The sequence below is a fragment of the Bubalus bubalis genome, chromosome 18 (assembly GCF_019923935.1).
Source record: "Bubalus bubalis isolate 160015118507 breed Murrah chromosome 18, NDDB_SH_1, whole genome shotgun sequence".
Classification (NCBI taxonomy): domain Eukaryota; kingdom Metazoa; phylum Chordata; class Mammalia; order Artiodactyla; family Bovidae; genus Bubalus; species Bubalus bubalis.
The window spans coordinates 46752297-46777122 of NC_059174.1; the positions used below are offsets into that span (position 1 = coordinate 46752297).

General features: G+C 41.4%; 1 protein-coding gene and 1 non-coding gene across 2 annotated transcripts in view; both read left to right on the forward strand.

Moving 5' to 3' along the window:
• Positions 1-24826, forward strand: part of LOC112580382 — a 51847-nt gene that overhangs the window by 21325 nt on the left and 5696 nt on the right. Inside the window, exons 5-12 of the mRNA XM_045163211.1 lie at positions 8334-8549; positions 8801-9085; positions 10519-10717; positions 12251-12335; positions 13203-13358; positions 14071-14142; positions 16369-16495; positions 18917-19015. Of these exons, the coding sequence (XP_045019146.1) occupies positions 8334-8549; positions 8801-9085; positions 10519-10717; positions 12251-12335; positions 13203-13358; positions 14071-14142; positions 16369-16495; positions 18917-19015 (1239 nt within the window). The remainder of the gene's footprint in view (positions 1-8333; positions 8550-8800; positions 9086-10518; positions 10718-12250; positions 12336-13202; positions 13359-14070; positions 14143-16368; positions 16496-18916; positions 19016-24826) is intronic.
• LOC123465165 lies at positions 19535-19641 on the forward strand. Its single transcript, XR_006640289.1, has one exon. It is a non-coding gene; the product is annotated as a U6 spliceosomal RNA (small nuclear RNA).

Sequence of the window (24826 nt, forward strand, 5' to 3'; positions counted from 1 at the left end):
TTTCACATTTTCTTTCATGTTTTCCACTTTTATTATTTTTTTAAATTGCTGTTGTTCAGTTGCTATCAGATCAGATCAGATCAGTCGATCGGTCATGTCCAACTCTCTGCGACCCCATGAATCACAGCACGCCAGGCCTCCCTGTCCATCACCAACTCCCAGAGTTCACTCAGACTCACGTCCATCGAGTCAGTGATGCCATCCAGCCATCTCATCCTCTGTCGTCCCCTTCTCCTCCTGCCCCCAATCCCTCCCAGCATCAGAGTCTTTTCCAATGACTCAACTCTTCGCATGAGGTGGCCAAAGTACTGGAGTTTCAGCTTTAGCATCATTCCTTCCAAAGAAACCCCAGGGCCAATCTCCTTCAGAATGGACTGGTTGGATCTCCTTGCAGTCCAAGGGATTCTCAAGAGTCTTCTCCAACACCACAGTCCAAAAGCATCAATTCTTTGGTGCTCAGCCTTCTTCACAGTCCAACTCTCACATTGATACATGACCACAGGAAAAACCATAGCCTTGACTAGATGAATCTTTGTTGGCAAAGTAATGTCTCTGCTTTTGAATATGCTATCTAGGTTGGTCATAACTTTCCTTCCAAGGAATAAGCGTCTTTTAATTTCATGGCTGCAGTCACCATCTGCAGTGATTTTGGAGCCCCCCAAAATAAAATCTGACACTGTTTCCACTGTTTCCCCATCTATTTCCCATGAAGTGATGGGACCAGATGCCATGATCTTCGTTTTCTGAATGTTGAGCTTTAAGCCAACTTTTTCACTCTCCACTTTCACCATCAACTGCATATCTGAGGTTATTGATATTTCTCCCGGCAATCTTGATTCCAGCCTGTGTTTCTTCCAGTCCAGAGTTTCTCATGATGTACTCTGCATATAAGTTAAATAAACAGGGTGACAATATACAGCCTTGACGTACTCCTTTTCCTATTTGGAACCAGTCTGTTGTTCCATGTCCAGTTCTAAGTGTTGCTTCCTTACCTGCATACAAATTTCTTAAGAGGCAGAGCAGGTGGTCTGGTATTCCCATCTCTTTCAGAATCTTCCACAGTTTATTGTGATCCACACAGTCAAGGGCTTTGGCATAGTCAATAAAGCAGAAATAGATGTTTTTCTGGAACTCTCTTGCTTTTTCCATGACCCAGCGGATGTTGGCAATTTGATCTCTGGTTCCTCTGCCTTTTCTAAAACCAGCTTGCACATCTGGAAGTTCATGGTTCACATATTGCTGAAGCCTGGCTTGGAGAATTTTGAGCATTACTTTACTAGTGTGTGAAATGAGTGCAACTGTGCGGTAGTTTGAGCATTCTTTGGCATTGCCTTTCTTTGGGATTGGAATGAAAACTGACCTTTTCCAGTCCTGTGGCCACTGCTGAGTTTTCCACATTTGCTGGCATATTGAGTGCAGCACTTTCACAGCATCATCTTTCAGGATTTGGAATAGCTCAACTGGAATTCCATCACCTCCACTAGCTTTGCTTGTAGTGATGCTTTCTAAGCCCCACTTGACTTCACATTCCAGATGTCTGGCTCTAGGTCAGTGATCACACCATCGTGATTATCTGGGTCATGAAGATCTTTTTTGTACAGTTCTTCTGTGTATTCTTGCCATCTCTTCTTAATATCTTCTGCTTCTGTTAGGTCCATACCATTTCTGTCATTTATCGAGCCCATCTTTGCATGAAATGTTCCTTTGGTATCTCTGATTTTCTTGAAGCGATCTCTAGTCTTTCCCATTCTGTTGTTTTCCTCTATTTCTTTGCATTGATCGCTGAAGAAGGCTTTCTTATCTCTTCTTGCTATTCTTTGGAACTCTGCATTCAGATGTTTATATCTTTCCTTTTCTCCTTTGCTTTTCGCTTCTCTTTTCACAGCTATTTGTAAGGCCTCCCCAGACAGCCATTTTGCTTTTTTGCATTTCTTTTCCATGGGGATGGTCTTGACCCCTGTCTCCTGTACAATGTCAAGAATCTCATTCCATAGCTTATCAGGCACTCTACCTATCAGATCTAGGCCCTTGAATCTATTTCTCACTTCCTCTGTATAATCATAAGGTATTTGATTTAGGTCATACCTGAATGGTCTAGTGGTTTTCCCTCCTGTCTTCAATTTAAGTCTGAATTTGGCAATAAGGAGTTCATGGTCTGAGCCACAGTCAGCTCCTGGTCTTGTTTTTGCTGACTGTATAGAGCTTCTCCATCTTTGGCTGCAAAGAATATAATCAATCTGATTTCGGTGTTGACCATCTGGTGATGTCCATGTATAGAGTCTTCTCTTATGTTGTTGGAAGAGGGTGTTTGTTATGACCAGTGCATTTTCTTGGCAAAACTCTGTTAGTCTTCGCCCTTCTTCATTGCGTATTCCAAGGCCAAATTTGCCTGTTACGCCAGGTGTTTCTTGACTTCCTACTTTTGCATTCCAGTCCCCTATAATGAAAAGGACATCTTTTTTGGGTGTTAGTTCTAAAAGGTCTTGTAGGTCTTCATAAAACCGTTCAACTTCAGCTTCTTCAGCGTTACTGGTTGGGGCATAGACTTGGATTACTGTGATATTGAATGGTTTGCCTTGGAAACGAACAGAGATCATTCTGTCGTTTTTGAGATTGCATCCAAGTACTGCATTTCGGACTCTTTTGTTGACCATGATGGCTACTCCATTTCTTCTGAGGGATTCCTGCCCACTGTAGTAGATATAATGGTCATCTGAGTTAAATTCACCCATTCCAGTCCATTTCAGTTCGCTGATTCCTAGAATGTCGACATTCACTCTTGCCATCTCTTGTTTGACCACTTCCAATTTGCCTTGATTCATGGAACTGACATTTCAGATTCCTATGCAATATTGCTCTTTATAGCATCGGGCCTTGCTTCTATCACCAGTCACATCTACAACTGGGTATTGTTTTTGCTTTGGCTCCATCCCTTCATTCTTTCTGGAGTTATTTCTCCACTGATCTCCAGTAGCATATTGGGGACCTACTGACCTGAGGAGTTCCTCTTTCAGTATCCTATCATTTTGCCTTTTCATACTGTTCATGGGGTTCTCAAGGCAAGAATACTGAAGTGGTTTGCCATTCCCTTCTCCAGTGGACCACATTCTGTCAGATGTCTCCACCATGACCCGCCCATCTTGGGTTGCCCCACGGGCATGGCTTAGTTTCATTGAGTTAGACAAGGCTGTGGTCCTAGTGTGATTAGATTGACTAGTTTCCTGTGAGTATGGTTTCAGTGTGTCTGCCCTCTGATGCCCTCTTGCAACACCTACCATCTTACTTGGGTTTCTCTTACCTTGGGCATGGGGTATCTCTTCATGGCTACTCCAGCAAAGTGCATCCAATGCTTCTTACCTTGGACGAGGGGTATCTCCTCACCGCAGCCCTTCCTGATCTTCAACGTGGGATAGCTCCTCTAGGCCCTCCTGTGCCAGTGCAGCCACGGTGTGGGGTTGGTCCTGCTAAGTTGTGTCCAACTCTTTGCAACCCCATGGATTGCATCACACCAGGCTTCCCTGTCTATAGCCTCATACTTTATTTTAAATACGCCTTTTCTTTTAGAATGGTTTTAGATCTACAGAAAAGTTGCAAAAATAGTTGAGTTCCCAAATAATGAGAACTCAGTTTTTCCTTTTGTTAACATCCTACACTAATGTGGTACATTTGCATTAACATATTCTTATTAACTAAAGCCCATAGTCCATCCTTGGACAGCCAGGAGATCAAACCAGTCAATCCTAAAGGAAATCAGCCCTGAATATTCATTGGAAGGACTGACACTGAGGCTGAAGCTCCAATACTTTGGCCACCTGATACGAAGAGCTGACTTATTAGAAAAGGCCCTGATCCTGAGAAAGATTGAACGTAGGAGGAAAAGGGGATGACAGAGGATGAGATGGTTAGACACCATCACCAACTCAATGGTCATGAGTTTGACCAAGCTCCAGAAGATGGTGAAGGACAGGGAAGCCTTGCATGCTGCAGTCCATGAGGTTGCAAAGAGTTGGACACGACTGAGTGACTGAACACAATACTTAAGTCAAATGTCCTTAGTTTTTACCTAATATCCTTCTGCTCCAGGATCCTATCCAGGATACATTATATTTAGTCCTCTACTTTGCCAACAAAGGTTCGTCTAGTCAAGGCTATGGTTTTTCCTGTGGTCATGTATGGATGTGAGAGTTGGACTGTGAGGAAGGCTGAGCGCTGAACAATTGATGCTTTTGAACTGTGGTGTTGGAGAAGATTCTTGAGAATCCCTTGGACTGCAAGGAGATCCAACCAGTCCGTTCTGAAGGAGATCAGCCCTGGGATTTCTTTGGAAGGAATGATGCTAAAGCTGAAACTCCAGTACTTTGGCCACCTCATGCGAAGAGTTGACTCATTGGAAAAGACTCTGATGCTGGGAGGGATTGGGGGTAGGAGGAGAAGGGGACGACAGAAGATGAGATGGCTGGATGGCATCACTGACTCGATGGACGTGAGTCTGAGTGAACTCCGGGAGCTGGTGATGGACAGGGAGGCCTGGCGTGCTGCGATTCATGGGGTAGCAAAGAGTCGGACACGACTGAGTGACTGATCTGATCTGATCCTGTTTATTTAACTTATATGCAGAATACATCATGAGAAACGCTGGACTGGAAGAAAACACAAGCTGGAATCAAGATTGCTGGGAGAAATATCAATAACCTCAGATATGCAGATGACACCAGCCTTATAGCAGAAAGTAAAGAGGAACTAAAAAGCCTCTTGATGAAAGTGAAAGTGGAGAGTGAAAAAGTTGGCTTAAAGCTCAACATTCAGAAAATGAAGATCATGGCATCCGGTCCCATCACTTCATGGGAAATAGATGGGGAAACAGTGGAAACAGTGTCAGATTTTATTTTGGGGGGCTCCAAAATCACTGCAGATGGTGACTGCAGCCATGAAATTAAAAGACGCTTATTCCTTGGAAGGAAAGTTATGACCAACCTAGATAGCATATTCAAAAGCAGAGACATTACTTTGCCAACAAAGATTCATCTAGTCAAGGCTATGGTTTTTCCTGTGGTCATGTATCAATGTGAGAGTTGGACTGTGAAGAAGGCTGAGCACCAAAGAATTGATGCTTTTGGACTGTGGTGTTGGAGAAGACTCTTGAGAATCCCTTGGACTGCAAGGAGATCCAACCAGTCCATTCTGAAGGAGATTGGCCCTGGGGTTTCTTTGGAAGGAATGATGCTAAAGCTGAAACTCCAGTACTTTGGCCACCTCATGCGAAGAGTTGACTCATTGGAAAAGACTCTGATGCTGGGAGGGATTGGGGGCAGGAGGAGAAGGGGACGACAGGATGAGATGGCTGGATGGCATCACTGACTCGATGGACGTGAGTCTGAGTGAACTCCGGGAGTTGGTGATGGACAGGGAGGCCTGGCGTGCTGTGATTCATGGGGTCGCAGAGAGTCGGACACGACTGAGCAACTGATCTGATCTGATCCTTATGCTGCTCAAGACTGTGACAGTCTCTCAGGATATCCTTGGTTTTTTTAAAAATTAGTTTTGGTTGCTTTGGGTCTTCATTTCTGTGCTCAGGCTTTCTTCAGTTGCAGCCAGCGGGGGCTACTTTTCCTTGTGGTGCACAGGTTTCCCATAATGGCTTCTCTTGCTGCAGACAAGGGCTCTAGAGTGCTTGGGCTTCAGTAGTTGTGTCCCACGAGCTTAGTTGTTCTATGGCATATGGGATATTCCAGGACCAGGGATGAAACCCGTGTGCCCTGCATTGGCATGAGGATTGTTTACTACTGGACCATCAGGGAAGTCCCAGTTTCCTTGTTTTTGATGTCCTTGACAGTTTTGAGAAGCACTGCTAGTTTTATAAAATGTACCCAAAGTTGTAATTGTCTAAAGTTCTTTTCCTAGTTAGACTAGGGGTTTAAATCTGGGGGAAGAAGGTCACACTAACTGTCATTCTTACAACATCGTATTAGAGGTACATGCTATCAACATATCACTGATATCAGCTTTTAAAAAATTATTTACTGTTGGTTGTGCTGGAAATTCATTGCTGCATAGGCTTTTTCTAGTTGCGGTGAGCAGGGGCTCCTCTTCATTGTGGTACACGGGCTTCTCATTGCAGTGGCTTTTGTTGCAATGCACAAGCTCTAGGCGTACTGGCTTCAGCAGTTGCTGTATGCGGACTCAGTAGGTGTGGCTCCTGGGCTTAGTTGCCCGGTGGCATGTGGGATGCTCCTGGATAAGGGATCAGACCCATGTCCCCTGCATTGACACATGGATTCTTAACCATTGGAGCACCAGAGAAGCCCAAGAAGTGATTTTTGGGAAGCACCCAAGGATGGGATCTGGTAGCCAGTGTGACTAGAGGTTGAAACTTTCAGATCCCCTTTTTCTCACCTTTGTCACCATCCCACCTCTGGGGATGGAGAGGGGCTAGAAATTGGGCTATGTAATGAAGCCTCCATAAAAACCCAAGAGGAGGGTGTTCAGAGAGCTTCTAGGTTCGGGAATCAGAATGCATCCATGTGTCACTGTACCCTGCAGGCCCCAAACTCCATGATAACTTTCCCCTCCTTATCTCATTTGGCTGTTCATTCATATCCCTTAATATCCTTCATAATAAATTGGTAATCTAGTAAGTAAACAGTTTTCCTTAGTTCTGTGAGCCATTGCAGCAAATTAATCAAACCTGAAGGAGGGGTTGTGAGAACATAACCAATTGGTCAGAAACACAGGTAACAATCTAGGCTTACAACTCGCATCTAAAGTGATGCGGGTGAGCAATCTTACAGGACCGAGCCCTCAACCTGTGCAATCTGATGCTATCTCTGAGTAAACGGTGTCTGAATTGGGCTGAATTGTAGGACATCCAGCTGGTGTCCAAAAATTGCTTGGTGGTGTGTGGAAAACTCTTCACACACATTGTAATTGGTGACCAGAACGCTCTTACCTTCCCTGCTTGGTGGTCTGGAACCTCCCACTCCAAGACTGAAAAACCTGGCTTTCATTGTCTTTCATCCATCTATTTGTTTAATACCAATATACATGTAGTGGTTTCAGAACTGTTTACCCAGACACCATATATGTACATTTGTCTCTAGACTTACAGTTTCTATTCATTTCCAGAGTTACTTAGATCAGCTTCTTTTCCCCCCATACTCCAGTGAAGTTTATCATACATTTTTAATGCAATGGGTACCTGCATGTGTACCAATCACTCTGTCGTGTCTGACTCTTCATGACCCTGTGGGCTGTAGCCCACAAGATTCCCCTGTCCATGGGATTTCCCAGGCAAGATTTCTGGAGTGGGTTGCCATCCTCTTCTCCAGGGGATCTTCCCGACCCAGGGATCCAACCCGAGTCTCCTAACATCTCCTGCATTGGCATGTGGGTTCTTTACCACCATCACAGCCTGGCAAGCCCAGAGTGACTGTACTAAATAAAACAGATGTCAAGACAAGAGACAGAGAAACGTTTCATCATAGCAGGGTCAATTCATTAGGAAGACACACAATCATAAATGTGCATATACTGTACTAACAGCTTTAACATATTGTTACATGAAGCAAAAACAAAATGAACTAAAAGTAGAAAGAGACAAATCCACTACCATAATTTTCATTTATCTTCTACCCCTTATATATTTAACTGTTAAAAAAAAGTGAGATTTAAGATAAGCCTAGATATTTTCAGATGTTTCCTGAAGTTTTTTGAGAGACGAAAAACTCTTCTATCTATGAACCAATACATAAAAATTTTAAGATGAGAAGGATGCTGCAGTGTGGTCCCCAGCAGGCTTATCCAGTTTCTTTCCTGAATGAACTCAGCACAGGACAAATTCAATTATTACTCATCTGAGGACCACCCTTCCTAATCTTTACTTTTCAGACCTCATCATCAGGAAAACAGTCATAAATGTATGTACTTAACAGGGCTTGAAATCAGGAAAACAGTCATAAATGTATGTACTTAACAGGGCTTGAAAATACTTGAAGCAAAAAAAAAAAAAAAAAAAGAAAGAAAGAAAATACTTGAAGCAAAACACCCTATCTCAGTAATTACTAGAACTAGAATTTTTTTTTAATCGGTAAGGACAAAGAATATCTAAATGACAATATCAACCCCCTTAACCTAGTAGGCTTTTATAGAATTATACCTTCACAAGTGCAGGAGGGAAAGAGGAAAAAAACCCAAAGAGAGGAGGAAGTGGGGGAGGGAAAGAATTAGAGCGCGAGCAACCTCTGTGTCCAGATTCTGCTAAGAGTTTGGGGATATTGAGACTTGATGTACCTACGTCCTGCTTGGGTATATATATAGAGCACTTGCCGTATGTCTAGCACATGTATTAGGCGCTGCTAGTGCCAAGACGGTTTCTCTAAACCCCAGTAGCAGTTCCGCAGAGACACCTCAAACCCAAGCTGGCAGCGGGCGCCTCATTCATCCCCGTGAAGCCTCGAAGCCGGTGCCGCTTCAGCTGAACCCCAAGCCGGGAGGTCTACGGCACGCTCCCGCCCTGCCCACTCGCGCCCGCGCTTGCGCATCCCACGAAACCCGTTAAGGCGAGGACCAGGCCCTCCCTACCCGGGACTACATTTCCCACATGCCTCTGCGCCTAGTTTCCTTCCGGCTTCCTTGCTGGTTTCGGCTCGGAGAGGTGAGTTGGTCTCGTGCACTGAGGAAATGGGCGCGGGGGCGGCGCGGGGGCGGCGCGGTCTCTGTGTGCACCCGGCTGCAGTGACTGTGTAGTTTGTGACGCTGCCCGGACACTGTGTGCTCTGATGCGTCCTCTGTCCTCCTGCTTCAGGGCCGCGCAGATGCAGCGGCCCAGAATGGCTCCGAGTTAGATTTACTAACCCCACAGTGAAGGCCTGTAACAAAAAGACGCAGAACAACAGCTCTCAGAACCACAGCTTAACCAGAGCTCCCTCCCAAGGCAGCGCTCTTGAACTCGGAGACAGCTTCCAGCCCTGGCTATTGTACTCTGGCCATTCTCTCCGATGCCGGGAAGGCACAGCTTCACCCCAGGCTCCCTCTTATTTCCGTCGGGTAGTGTGTGTGATGGATGGTGGGAGCGAGGGTCGTAGCGGGGGTGTGTCCTTAGTCTGGCCCAGCTGAGGTGGGGAAAAAGGCTCATTGCGTCGATTCCCGTCACCGTCCCCCAGTCTTTAGAAAGAAGGAAATCTATATGATGTTTCCTCTTTGTTCCATGAAGTGTAATTTCAGTTCTTTTTCTAGACCCGGGGATACTTGTAAGAAGTGAAAAATAGGTCAGACTAAGACAAAAAGCAATCCTGCCGTTAATCTTGTTGAGAGAGAAAAGACAGAAAACCAACTACACAGTTAATAGAAAACGTTACTACTGCACAGGTCACGCAGCAGTTGTAAAATGCCATAAAGACTCCCTTTTTGAGAGCTTATAGCTTTCTTACCAATGTTGCTCCAGACCTACCTTGCTGTTTTCATTTTATTCGGGAGACACCCGCTTGCTAAATTACCCTCACTTTACTAATAGCACTCAATCTCCAGTTAGTCCCTGCCTATCTTGTTCTCTCACTTCAGTAGCAGCGGTCATTCCAGAATGGTTCCCCACAGCCTCAGAATCCTTCAGCTGGAGCACAGCTGTTTACAGAGGGGCTTTTCTTATCCCTGTCCTCTGTCACATTCCAACGAATTTCCTCCCTCTCTTGAGTCAGTCCTATTTTGTTGGACTCTGCAGGCTTATTCCAGGTAGTCTTTAGCTAGTTAGGCTTTAACTAACCAGCTGAAATAGCCTACCCAATGGCCTGGCATTTTGTTCTTCCTCTCCATTGGCTATTTAGATGAACACTTGGCAGTCATTTAATTCCACCTGTGAGCTGCTGCTTTCTAATAGTTTAAATGATCTGCAGGTCATACAGGGAGGCTAACTGCATAGCATTATTTTAGGCTGTCATTTATTGAGAAGATTACAGTTTAGTTGGAATCATACCCTAGGTATCCTTGATCTTTTCCACTGCCCTGAGGTCAAAACCAGGAAAAGATGTTTGGTGACAAAGTCTTAGCTTTTCAGTCTTAGCCTTTAGGAGTTTCAAGGTGATAGATTTTTAACAGAGAAATCTGTGTCAACAAGAGAAGGGAAATATTAGTAGGAAGGGAGGAAAACAGTATAGAAATTTGACAAGTGACTTGAAGTTTTTGACAGCGTATGTGTGTTTCAGATCACGTATTTATGTGATCTTATGAAAGGGAGTTTAGTATAGTGGCAATAGGATGAGTTATGGAGCTGAATTACCTGGATTCTAATCCTAACTTGCCATGTAGAACTCGGTGAAGTTGGGGCAGTTCATCTCTTTGCACCACTATTCCTTCATCTGTAAAAGGAGGATAATAATAGAACCTACTGTATAGGATTGCTATGAACAGGTGAATTAATATGTGTAAAGTCCTCAGATAATGCTTGACACATAAATGCTCAATAGATTTAGTTATTATTAAATTGTAATTCCATGTTTTTCCTCATCACCCAGATCCAAAAATTATGAGGATTTTGCCATGTGTGCTTCATCCATCCTCATACTGTCTGTCCTTTTGTAAATTGTTGTTATTCAAGAGGAATTGCCTACCAACCTGAAGTTTTGAAATTTATTAGCATTATGAGGAAGAGTGGGGCTGAGAAGCTCAAATTTTTTTTGTGGAAGAATAAAGAGCAGAAGAGAATTTTCTTTAATAATTGTGGAAAGAAGTATGTAGTATTCTTCATTTTCAGTGATATAGCTGACTTTTATTAAACGTTTATTTGCAACTTTAGTGCATATATATGTAGAGTCTTATTTAATACTCATAACAATGCTTTGGGATAGAATCTATAGTTACCACCATTTTTTATAGGAGGACTCTAAGGCTGCAAAGTAACATGTCTAAGGTAACACAGTTTGATAACTATGAGAGCTGAGATTTATATCCTGTAAGTTTGACAGCAAAGCCTATGTTAGTAATTGCAACAGTATACCAAATCTCATCATTGCTGCTGCTGCTAAGTTGCTTCAGTCGTGTCCGACTCTGTGCAACCCCATAGACGGCAGCCCACCAGGCTCCCTCGTCCCTGGGATTCTCCAGGCAAGAACACTGGAGTGGGTTGCCATTTCCTTCTCCAATGCATGAAAGTGGAAAGTGAAAGTGAAGTCGCTCAGTCGTGTCTGACTCTTAGCGACCCCATGGACTGCTTTCCCATCCATGGGATTTTCCAGGCAAGAGTACTGGAGTGGGGTGCCATTGCCTTCTCCAGATCTCATCATTATGTATACTTAAATCTTTCCCACTTTACTTAGTAATCCATCATCAGTAGTAGTAATGCGTAGTCAGTCGTGTCCAACTCTGCGACCCCATGGACTGTAGCCTGCCAGGCTCCTCTGTCCATGGGATTTTCCAGGCAAGTATACTGGAGAAGGCTACCATTTCCTCTTCCAGGGAATCTTCCCAACCCAGGAGTCAAACCTATGTCTCCTGTGTCTCCTGCATAAGCAGGCGGGTTCTTTACCATTGCGCCACTTGGGAAGCCCAGTCCATCATGAGGGGGAAGATATTGATCTACTGATAGCAAACACTGTCAAGTTACATCCAGAGTATAGCTGTGAGGTCTCTGTGGAGGTGCGTGGATTTCATACAATAAGATTTATGCCTTACAGTTTTTATTTTGATGATGTTACCTGCACAGTTAGACTAATAAGACAAGAAGATCTAGTAGCAGTTGGAGGACTTCATAGGCAACTTGGCTCAAAGTATTGGTTCAGAAGCAAAATAAATGCATTTGCCAGGATGCTGTGAAAGGAAGCAGTCATGAGACTGCTATCAGTGCCTAAAAGACATGAGTCAGGGACTTTTTCTTTTCTAGGTAGTATTCTTAAGACATGGGCTTCTCAGGTGTCTGGGTGGTGAATCCGCCTACCAAGCAGATGCAAGTTTGATCCCTGGGTTGGGAAAATCCCCTGGAATAGGAAATGGCAACCCCACTCAGTATTCTTGCCTGGGAAATCCCTTGGACAGAGGAGCCTGGTGGGCTAAGGCCCAGGGAGTCACAGAGAGTGGGATGAAACAGAGCATGTACACACATCAAAGCTTGGATTTCTTTAGACTCCCTGTGCTCTCCTCCAGTTTGAGAGTGGTGAGGAGTATTTTGGAAGCAGGAATGGAAGAGGAAAACTCATAAAACTAACATAAGTCATCTGGGGGAGCTCTGAGGCACCTCTGGTTTTATCGCTGCTTTGTCTTCTTCCAGATCTGGCTTATCTGAACTCTGCAGATCTCTAACAGAAATCTTGAAAAGGACTGACCAGTGCTTGCAGTTCAAAACAATGGCCCATGTAAGTTGATGTTTCTTCTTCCTTTTTGAAATATTACCTATTTCTAGACCATGTATACATACTCTTTCCTTATTCTGAAACTTCTGTTTAATGGAACTCCATTCAATAACCTACTTTAGTCCCTCTCATTCCTGTGAGAGTTGGAGACAAATAGCCCAGTGTCCCCTCTGTGTGCCCTTCTCTTTTTTTCCACTAATGTGGATCATCTTCTGTCAAGAGCCATGAGGGAGCAAAAGTAAATTGCCTTAAGAAAAAAGCAGGTAATTTCTGCCAAATGTCCCCCCATTAACATTTTTTATCTTAGTTTTTTATTTTAATACCTAAACTTCAACAAAAGCTTATTTCTCTGAAAACAGTGATTTTTGGTCTGGTTCTATATGGAAACAATTTACATCCGCAGGGACTTCCTTGGTGGTCCAGTGGTTAAGACTCTGCACTTCTAACTACAGGGGACATGGGTTCAATTCCTAGTCGGGGAAATAAGATCCCACATGCCATGTGGCATGGCCAAAAACAAACAGCAGCAACAAAAATTTACATCCCCAATATAGAATTTAACATCTTTTAAACGATTTTTAGAACGTTTTATTGATGCAAAACATACATAGAGAATAGTGCTCAAATCTTAAGTGTGCAGCTAAATGAATTTTCATAAATTGAGTTTTTCTGTTATATCAGCCCTCAGGAGAAGAAAGAATGTTATTGGCATTCAGATACCCCCCTTTCAGTTACTTTCTACCCACCCCATCCAAATGTAACCAAATGTAATCCTGACTTTGAATACCCTATAATAATTTTGCTTATTTTGAGGACTTTATATAAGTGAAATCATATAGTTCAATGTAACTTTTTTTATTTAAAAAACAGAAAACAATATACAGGAAGTCTTGTTGTATTCCAAATACAATTGCTGAACCATCAGAACCATCTGCGGATGTTTTGAAATGTTTGCAAATATCATCAAAGGGGATGTGTATAATTGGTGTTGCTGGCAGAAGGGAAGGCATAAGAGCATCGTACAGAGTAACAGTCATTCCTCCGTTACATTCTTATTAGAAACGCACTTTCATGGTGCATTTCCCACGTAGCCCCTGCTTTTGTCATTTTGTAAAGTGAGTTCCTAAAAAGTTGGAAAAGTATTGAAGAGAGTTGTGGAGAAACAAAGCAAGTGAGAAAAAAACATTTGGTAAAAGAAATAGCAAAGCTAAAAGAAAATACGAAAGCCAAAGATATCATATGTGCATGACCCATGTACTGGAGTGCTGTCCTGGGGGAAATGTGAAGCTAGTGGGAGGGTTGGAATTAATGTATAATGCAATAGAATTCTTTGCTTTAAAACAGTAGGAAAATAGGCACCCACCCAAAATGGTGGGAAAATTATGTAGTGTTAGAATGTCTTGATTTTCAGCAATGGATTATTGATACTAAGTGGGAGATCCCTCTTTGAACTTTCCTTGAAAATCTTGTGGTTTGATGAAAGAGAGAATTTCGTCTTATTTGCTGATAAGGAAACCGCCAAACTTCTCCACAAACCTGAGTTTTTAAAATATGTAACAAGATTTCCTGTTGGCTGAAATATTAGTGCATTGAAATATTATGGTATGTAAGGCTTTGTAGAGGGTGGAAGAGGTAGGGATTTGATTGAGGCCTGGTTTTGTGAGGCTTAAAATTTCATATGCTGCCTTGATATCTTGTCAAGACTCCAGAGACCTAAGAGTTTCCCTCCTCTCCCCAGATGGGGCCCCCATTTACCTGGCTAGTTCCTCTATTCGCCAGACCAGCTGAACCTCTCCTGGTCCTTAACCTAGTAAGTCACCTCCTTGCCAGCCCACAGAATTATTCAAACAAGCCATCACATCATCCTGCATTGGCCGCGGAACCCATCATCCTCTTTTCACTAGAAAGCCTGCCTCCCGCAGATTCTGTTTGTTCACCCTATTCCTGAGTACATCCCCTGTGTGGCCCTGTATGACGTGTAATATCTTCCTTTCCTGGGCTGTGAGTATATGTGACTAATAAACTGCCATCAGTCGCATCTATCAGGTGTCAGATATTCAGTCATCTCATACTGTGTAGGATCCCTCCCTCATGAGCGGGTTGAGTAGGAGGTGATCAGAACCGGACAGCAAATAGGTCAAGAATTATCTCCAGGAAACCCTGAGAGAAGAATACTAGGAGCAGAGTCCACTGTACAGTTTTACCAGATGTGCTGGTTTCGAGCAGGGTTTCTCAATTTTGGAACTACAGTTGATCTTTGAACAGTGCAGGAATTAGGGGCGCTGACCCTCTGGGCAGTTGAAAATCTGACCCTCTGTGTATGCCATCCCTTCATATCTGGAATTCCTCATTATCTGCAGTTCCACATCCATATAGATTCAGTGAACCTAGAATTGCATCATACTGTAGTATTTATGTCTGAGAAAAATACACATAGAACTGGCACCATGCATTTCAAATCCTTGTTGTTCAAGTGTTAATTGTACTAATATTTTAAGCCAGAGAATCTACTCTGGCGGAGTGTCCTCTGCATTGTCAGATGTCTAACAGTATCCATGTTAGACATTTATTAGATGCTTCTAACACTCACACCCCCTCTCCCCAGTTGTGCCAATCAGAATTGTCTCTGGACGTGGCCAGATGTCTTCTTGGAAGTAAAATCACTGCTCATAATAATGATAATCATGATCCAGAGTGCTATTTTTAACACTTGGGGCTTCCCTGGTGGCTAAGACGGTAAAGAATCGGCAATGCAGGAGACTCGGGTTCAATCTGGGTCTCCCTGGGTCAGGAAGATCCCCTGGAGGAGGAAATGGCAACCCATTCCAGTATTCTTGCCTGGGAAATACTGTGGACAGAGAATCCTGGTGAGTTGCAGCCTGTGGGGATTGCAAAGAATTGGACACGACTGAGCGACTAAACACGCACACACTCTGTAACTCAGAAGTGAGGAAAGGTGTTCAGTGAGGGATGATGAATGATAAAGAGCTAAGAAGATCATACAGATGCGTAAATAATGTGTTATTTATGCATATAACTCAGTTGCTCAGTCGTGTCTGACTCTTTGTGACCCCATGGACCTGCCAGGTTCCTCCGTCCATGAGTGTAAGTAATAGTGTAGAATGTGACGGTTGAGGAAGATTTTTGAGATTGTATTGAATTCAGAAATCTAAAGAGAGAGCGAAAAAAGATTGAATTTAATGCATTCGAAATGTGGACTGCCATGTAGCAGATTTTAAAAAATAAAAGAATTGGTCATAATAGGCAAAGTGCTTATAATAAAATCTGACTTTATGATGAACTTGAGTCATTTTCTTAGAGATTTTGTAGTACATTTGGGAGAAATTTTTATCAATATTTTTTCATTATCAGTGAAGGAAAAAGAAGATAGACGATCTCATACTTCTTAAGAATTTGTGGTGGAGAAACAGCTTGCTGAAGGCTTGTGTGCACTGTTTCATTTCTTTGGGACTTCTTTTGGTTAATTTATTCCTTTCCAGATATTTTTGGGTAAAAATTTAATCTTACCTGCAGTCACAAGACGGTTCATAACATGTAGCGCTGTGTTTCAGTGATGCTAATTTTCTTACTGTCTCATTCACATGGCATACATTTGCTTGCTCTGGGCTTCCTCTGCTGGTCCAGTGGTTAAGAATCTACCTGCCAATGCAGGGGACATGGGTTTGATCCCTGGTCTGGGAGGATGCCACAGGGCATCTGAGCAACTAAGCACATGTGCCACGACTACCAAGCCTGCAAGCCCTAGAATATGTGCCGGCAACAAGAGAAGCCACTGCAATGAGGAGCGCATGCACCACAACTAGAGAGCAGCCCCCACTCACTGTAACTAGAGAAAGCCGGAGCACAGCAGTGAAGACCCAGCACAGCCAGAAATAAATAACAAATAAAGAAATAAATGTGCTTGCTCTGTGCTCCCTCCGTCTCTGCAATGCAATCATTGATCCCCTCTCTTTCTATTTATAAAAAAATATTTCATGTATTTTCACAAGTAATACATGAGTTTTATTTTTTTCAGGGTTCAGTGACGTTCAGAGATGTGGCCATTGACTTCTCACAGGAAGAATGGGAATTCCTGGACTCAGCACAGAGGGACTTATATAGGGATGTGATGTGGGAGAATTACAGCAACTTCATCTCACTAGGTAAGGCAGTTTGTCTCAAATTATACTGACTTTCTCTTCTGTCAATTTGAGTACTGTGTTTTGAGAAACTAAATGAAAATTTTCTCTCTGTTCCAAAGGAATGGTGTAAGCTTTGTTAGGTTGGAAATAGGACCCTCCTTTTAACACTTGTCATTCTCAGGCTCAGCAGGCTAGGTCTTTCAGACTTTCTTCAGGCTCTGTTGTTTCCATATTTTCTTAGTACACAGGGGCTGGGTTTGAATTCTGGATTTTTTTTTGACAGAAACATTGTTCAAGAAACCAGAATTCACTATGTATTTGAGCTAAGAATTGATGGAGTGTCTTTCTAATCCATCTGTGAAGAGAATACCTAAACACAGGGATTCTGAATCTCTTTAAAAATAAGAGGAGCCTGTAGAATTTACATAGTAGGAGATGAATCCATATAGTTCGTCTAAAACTCAAGTAAATGCATTCTGTTTTGTATAACAGACATATTCAGTTCTACTTGCTTTGTGGTTGAAGGCTAAAAATCTAAGAACTTTACATTTAATATTAAACAAATATCCTAGTAAGTATCTGAGGATGTCTCAGGAAGCTTCTTATTCTTCTCTCAGCCAATTGATAACAATAGAAATCAACTGCTAATATACACATATATTATGGTATATGGTAGCTCAGATGGTAAGGAATCTGCCTGCAGTGCACGAGACCTAGGTTCAGTCCCTGGGTCGGGAAGATCCACTGAAGAAGGGAATGACTACCCACTCCAGTATTCTTGCCCAAAGAATTCCATGGACTGAGGAGCCGTGGACTGGCAGGCTACAGTCCATAGGGTCACAAAGAGTTGGACATGACTGAGTGACTAACACTTTCACTTTCATATATATAAATGCATATATTTGTACTTATGTACAAAGGCCAAAGCCTTTGACTGTGTGGATCACAATAAACTGTGGAAAATTCTGAAAGAGATGGGAATACCAGACCACCTGACCTGCCTCTTGAGAAATCTGTATGCAGGTCAGGAAGCGACAGTTAGAACTGGACATGGAACAATAGACTGGTTCCAAATAGGAAAAGGAGTACGTCAAGGCTGTATATTGTCACCCTGCTTATTTAACTTATATGCAGAGTACATCATGAGAAACGCTGGGCTGGAAGAAGCACAAGCTGGAATCAAGATTGCCTGGAGAAATATCAATAACCTCAGATATGCAGATGCCACCACCCTTATGGCAGAAAGTGAAGAGGAACTAAAAAGCCTGTTGATGAAAGTGAAAGAGGAGAGTGAAAAAGTTGGCTTAAAGCTCAACATTCAGAAAACTAAGATCATGGCATCTGGTCTCATCACTTCATGGGAAATGGATGGGGAAATAGTGGAAACAATGTCAGACTTTATTTTTCTGGGCTCCAAAATCACTGCAGATGGTGACTGCAGCCATGAAATTAAAAGACGCTTATTCCTTGGAAGGAAAGTTATGACAACCTAGATGGCATATTCAAAAGCAGAGACATTACTTTGCCAACAAAGGTCCGTCCAGTCAAGGCTGTGGTTTTTCCAGTGGTCATGTATGGATGTGAGAGTTGGACTGTGAAGAAGGCTGAGCACCGAAGAATTGATGGTTTTGAACTGTGGTGTTGGAGAAGACTCTTGAGAGTCCCTTGGACTGCAAGGAGATCCAACCAGTCCATTCTGAAGGAGATCAGCCCTGGGATTTCTTTGGAAGGAATGATGCTAAAGCTGAAACTGCAGTACTTTGGCCACCTCATGCGAAGTGTTGACTCATTGGAAAAGACTCTGATGCTGGGAGGGATTGGGGTAGGAGGAAAAGGGGATGACAGAGGAAGAGATGGCTGGATGGCATCACTGGCTCGATGGACGTGAGTCTGAGTGAACTCTGGGAGTTGGTGATGGACAGGGAGGCCTGGCGTGCTGCGATTCATGGGGTCGCAATGAGTCGGACACGACTGAGCGACTGAACTGAACTGAACTGTATTTATGTATTATTCTGAACATTGTATATTACTAATTAATCCTCACAACAACTCTATGGGAAATGTACTATTATTATCCTTATTTCAGATGAGAAAATTTAGGCACAAAAGGTTAATAATTTGCTGAGGCAACATAGCAACAAAGGCAGGATGAACCTGTACTATCTGGATCCATATTTTGTGTTCTCAGCTGTTAAATAAGACTGCCTTCTCAGCAGAGCTTATATGAGTTTAAATTGTTTTAAAGCCTGTTCTTAACTATCTGGTGTCTGTTCTTAGTGGTCCTGAGGTTACCCTAGTGTGAGTGTTTTTCAACTTCCTAGCATTTCTTTGTGCTTAGACTTTATAAAATACCATTTTGAACTACTAGTTAATTATAAATTTAACCACATGTGAACCTAAAGACTTTGGGGTTTATAATTTCATGTCACATTATATTTTAAGCAGGTCCTTCCATGTCTAAGCCAGATGTGATTACCTTATTGGATGAAGGGAAGGAGCCCTGGATGGTTGTGAGAGAAGGAACAGGAAAACATCACCCTGGTGAGTGAGGGCTGAGTAGGCATGGGAAAATCATTACTGTAGGTAATAGCCAAGTACGTCAGGGTAGAGACATTCCCTTGATATTTACAGATCACTCTTCAAAAGCCTGTAGAGGAAAGGCCTAAGACCTAGGAAGCAAATTAAAATCTTTTAAACCTGGGCTAACAAGGGAATTTCCTACTGGCCTTGATTACAACTCTCTATTTCTCACATCATATTTCTCTCCCACTTCAAAGAAAAAAGCTCTTCTCAGTAGAAGGAAAACAAATGATAATGTAAGAGTTAAAATCACAGAATAGAAAAAGAAAAGAAGTAGAGAAACTTAACAGAGCTTAGAGTCGATCTCTCGATAAGATCAACAAAATTAATAAACACCAAAAAAATAAAAGTAAAAAATAAATAAATAAATAAACACCAACTTGACTAATCAAGAAAAAAAGAGAGACAACATAAATTACTAATACCAGGAAAGAAAGAGAGGTTTTCGCTTAACATGTTATATGCATTAAAAGAATAAGAGTGCTCACTTCAGCAGCACATACACTGAAATTGGAACAATACAAAGAAGATTAACATGGCCCCTGCGCAGGGTTGACATGCAAATTCATGACATGTTCCATATTAAAATAAGAGCGAATATCATGAATAACTTTATGCCAGTAAATTTGACAACTTAAATGGAAAAATTCCTTGAAAAATACAAACTTAGCAGATCTGACACAAGAGTAAAAAGAAAATATGCATAATCTCATATCTACTAAAGTAATTAAGTTCATTATCAGAAGTCTTTCCAGAAAGAAAATGCTAGACCCAGATAGTTTCCCTGGTGAATTCTATTAAATATTTAAGGAAGTAATAGTACAGTATTACACATATTCCTTCAGAAAAAGAACTCCTTCCAACTCATTTTATGAGGCTACTTTAATTCTTACACTATGTTCATGAAGGATATAAGTTTATAATTCTCGCCCCCCTCCCCGCCTTGGTAATTTCTGTCCTTCTTGAACATAGATGTAAAATGCTTAACAAAATATCAGAAAATTAAATCCAGCAATATATAGTAATGATGACTAAATAGAGTTTACCCCAGGAAATTATGCTTGGTTTAACATTTCAAAATTAATCAGTATAATTTACCATATTAACAGAAATGTGAGAAATCATTTGATTATCTCCATGGATGTAAAAATAGCATATGACAAAATTCAATATCCATTCATGATAAAAACTCTCAGGAAACTAGAAATTGAAAGGAGCTTCCTCAGTGTGATAAAGGGCATCTGCTGAAAAAATACTGCATCATTAACTTTATCATACTTGATTGAAGAGTTCCCTCCTAAGACTGAACAAGGCAAGGATGCCCAGTCTCCCTGTATCTACTTAACATCAAATTGAAGGTCCGAGCATTACAATCAGGCAAGAAAAAGAAACAAGAGATATAAAGATCAAAAAGGAAGAAGTAAAACTATTTGGAGATGGTATAATTATATACTTAGAAAATCCTAAGGAATCAAAGCAACATCTACTCAAATTAGTAAGTGAAGATCACAGGATACAAAGTTAAGCTACAAAAATCAGTTTTGTTTTTATATATGAAAAAAATTGGAAAATTAAAGTTAAGTCAATTAAGAAAAATTAAAGTAAATTAAGTCAGTTTACAGTAGTGTCAGAAAACAAAATCCTAAGGAATAAATTTGACAAAATGTGCAAAACCTCTACAATAAAAGCCATGGAACATTGCCAAGATGATCTGATGAATAGAAAGATACCATTTTGGGGATGGGATGCAACACAGTTCCAGGCACAATCCTAGGAACCTTTTTTTAAAATTTTGTAGATACTTGACAAACTGATTTTAAAATTTATATGGAAAAGCAGTGCACTTAGCATGTCTAAAACAATCTCAAACAAGGAAGAACATGTTATAGAACTTAGACTACATGACTTCAAGATACTTTGAGATATATTATAAAACTAAATTACTCAAGACATTGTGGTATTGGCTAAGGATCAGCAAACAGAACAGAGACCCTAGATGTAGACCTCACATGCACTTAGTGTCATATATTTACTGACGAAGGTATCAAAGCCTTCCAATGGAAAAAGGAAAGTATTTCAACAAATGATACTGGAATAATTGGGGAAAAAAATCTTGACCTCATTTCACAATTAATTTGAGATAGATTTTAGACCTAAATATAAAAACTAAACATTAAAAAATCTTAAAAATCAAATGTAAAAAATAAAATAAAAATTTAAAAACTAGGTATATATTTTATATGTAAAAAATATAAAAACAAAATGTAAATGGGCTTCCCAGGGTGGTGCTAGTGGCAAAGAACCTGCCTGCCAGTGCAGAAGACTTAAGACACAGGTTTGATCCCTGGCTTGGGACAATCCCCTGGAGGAAGGCATGGCAACCCACTCCAGTATTCTTGCCTGGAGAATCCCATGGTCAGAGGAGCCTGGCGGGCTACAGTCCATAGGGTTGCAGAGTCAACAGGACTGAAGTGACTTAGCATGGATGCAAATCTTTTAGAGGAAAACATAGGGGAATGACTTGATATTAGGTAAAAGTTTCTTAGGAGAAAGCAGTAACCATAAAAATTAAAAATTGATGTCATAATTTATCCAAATAAAAAACTTTATCTCATCAAAATATACTAATAAAAAAATGAATAAGCAAGTCATAGACTGAGAGAAAATAGTAGTAAAACAAAGGACCAATATCCAGTTGATACACTACAACTCAACACTATAATGATAGGCAACTCAATTAAAAATGCGTAAAAAGTACATCCATATGATGGAATAACACTCAGCAACAAAAAGGAATATATTCTTAATACATGTGATAATTTGGGTGAACCTGGAAGAAATTATGTTGAGTGAAAAAATAATCATAAAAGGTTATACCATATGACTCTAATTAATATTTATGAAACAATAAAATTATAGAGATGGAAATTGGATTAGTGGTTACCTGAGGTTAGGAATGTAGGGAGGGGGAAAGATGGTTGAAGCTACAAAGGAATAAAACATTGTGGTTATGATACAGCTGAGTCTTGATTGTGGTGAGGGTTAGGCAAGGCTATGTGTTATGTTATGTGTTAGTGGCTCAGTCGTGTCCAACTCTTTGCGACCCTACAGACTATAGCTCGCCAGACTTCTCTGTCTATGGGATTCTCCAGGCAAGAATAGTGGAGTGGATTGCCATTCCTTTCTCCAGAGAATCTTCCTGACCCAGGGATTGAACCCTGGTCTCCTGCATTGCAGGTAGATTCTTTACTGTTTGAGCTACAAGGAAGTCCTCAGGCAAGGCTATCAGTTCAGTTCAGTTCAGTCGCTCAGTTGTGTCTGACTCTTTGTGACCCCATGAACCATAGTATGTCAGGCCTCCTTGCCCATTACCAACTCCCAGAGTCCACCTAAACCCATGTCCATTGAGTCAGTGATGCCATCCAGCCATCTCATCCTCTGTCGTCTCCTTCTCCTCCTGTCCTCAGTCTTTCCCAGCATCAGGGTCTTGTCCACTGAGTCAGCTCTTCGCATCAGGTGGCCAGAGAATTGCAGTTTCAGCTTCATCAGTCCTTCCAATGAACACCCAGGACTGATCTCCTTTAGAATGGACTGGTTGGATCTCCTTGCAGTCCAAAGGACTCTCAAGAGTCTTCTCCAACACCACAGTTCAAAAGCATCAATTCTGCACTCAGCTTTCTTTATAGTCCAACTCTCACATCCATACATGACTACTGGAAAAACCATAGCCTTGACTAGATGGACCTTTGTTGGCAAAGTAATGTCTCTGCTTTTTAATATGCTGTCTAGGTTGATCATAACTTTCCTTCCAAGGAGTAAGCGTCTTTTAATTTCATGGCTGCAATCACCATCTGCAGTGATTTTGGAGCCCAGAAAAATAAAGTCTGACACTGTTTCCACTGTTTCCCCATCTATTTGCCATGAAGTGATGGGACTGGATGCCATGATCTTAGTTTTCTGAATGTTGAGCTTTAAGCCAACTTTTTCACTCTTCTCTTTCACGTTCATCAAGAGGCTCTTTAGTTCTTCTTCACTTTCTGCCATAAGGGTGGTGTCATCTGCATATCTGAGTTTATTGATATTTCTCCCGGAAATCTTGATTCCAGCTTGTGCTTCCTCCAGCCCAGCATTTCTCATTTTGTACTCTGCATATAAGGCTATACATTTGGTAAAATTGCATAGACCTGTATACAAACACATACATGAGGGCATGTATAACTGATGAAATCTATATCAGCCCTATGGATTATTCCAAGGGTAATTTTTGGTTTGAATATTGTACTATAGTTTGTAAGATGTTCACATTGAGAGGGAGGGTGAAGGGGTCATGAGACTTCCCTATACTTTTCTTTGCAGCATCCTGTGAATCTGCAGTTATTTCAAAACAAAAAGTAAATAAAAATGTCCTGTTGGGGGTGATAGGTAAAAGATTTGAGCCAAGAGAGGAGCTACTCTCTTTCTTGATCAATGACTATAATTCATCATGATCTAAACCTGTACTAGGCAGCTCCAGCTGCCGTAACAAAATACCATAGAATAGGTGACTTAAACAACAGAAATGTATTTTCCCACAATTCTGGTGGCCAGAAGTCCAAGGTTAGGATTTTGGGGCCTGATGAGGGCTCTCTTCTGGCTTGCAGATGGCCCCGTTCTCACACCTTCTTCACATGATGAAGAGAAAGATCTCTCTCTTCCTCCTGTAAGGCCATTGTCCTGTCCTATTCTGTCCAGCAGTCCTGTGAGTTAGGATCCCACCCTTATTACTTAATTTAACCTTAATTGCCTCCTAAAAGCACTGTCTCCAAATATAGGCATATTGTGTGTTTAGGGCTTAAGTATATTTTGGAGGGACAAAATTCAGTCCATAGCAATGTCTATATAGGGTCCAGTTTCTTTCCAGTCTAACTAGTATACATACACTTGCTTGCCTAAAAATATGTTCATTTATTCAGCAGTACTTGCATGCCCAATCTGAACCAAGCACTGTGCTACACACCAGTGGGACAGTTGTGAGCAAGAGTGGTAGTTCCCAGCAGTCTTCTTGTTAATAAGGGTAAGGACATTAAGTTAACAAGTAAATGAATAGTATTATGTAGTGACAAGTGTTATTAAGAAAAGCGAGGAGAACCGGAGATAGAAATTGGGAGATGTAGACAGATTTTTGGGCGTTTGGGGCTTTTTGAAGAGATGATTTTTGAGTGGAGACATGAAAAAAGAGCTTAGACCATTTGACTATCTAAAGCAAGAAGCAAAAACTGTCCTAATGAAACAGTAAATGCAGAGACCTTGGGTCAGAGGGCAAAGACTTTGATGTTTGAGGAACAGCAAAAAGGCCAGCATGCAAATTTTTATTATCATCCTTACCTGTTTTCTAGATGATCTTACTTGCAAAGCAGAAATAGAAACACAGTTGTGTAGAGAACAAACGTGTGGCTACCAAGGGGGAAGTTCAGGTAGAATGAATTGGGAGATTGGGACTGACATATTTACACTATCGATACTATTATAAAATAGACAAATAATGATAACCTACTGTATAGCACAGGGAACTCTACTCAGTGCTCTGTGATAACTTAAATGGGAAGGAAATCCAAAAAAGACAGGATATATGTAAACATATAACATATAGCCCATTGACATTGCTGTACAGCAGAAACTAATACATTATAAAGCAACTATACTCCAATAAAAATTTTAAAAAGAAGAGGAGGAGGAAGGCCAGGATGATTATTCAAAAGTTAAGTGAGAAGTAGAGTAACAAGATGAAGTCAG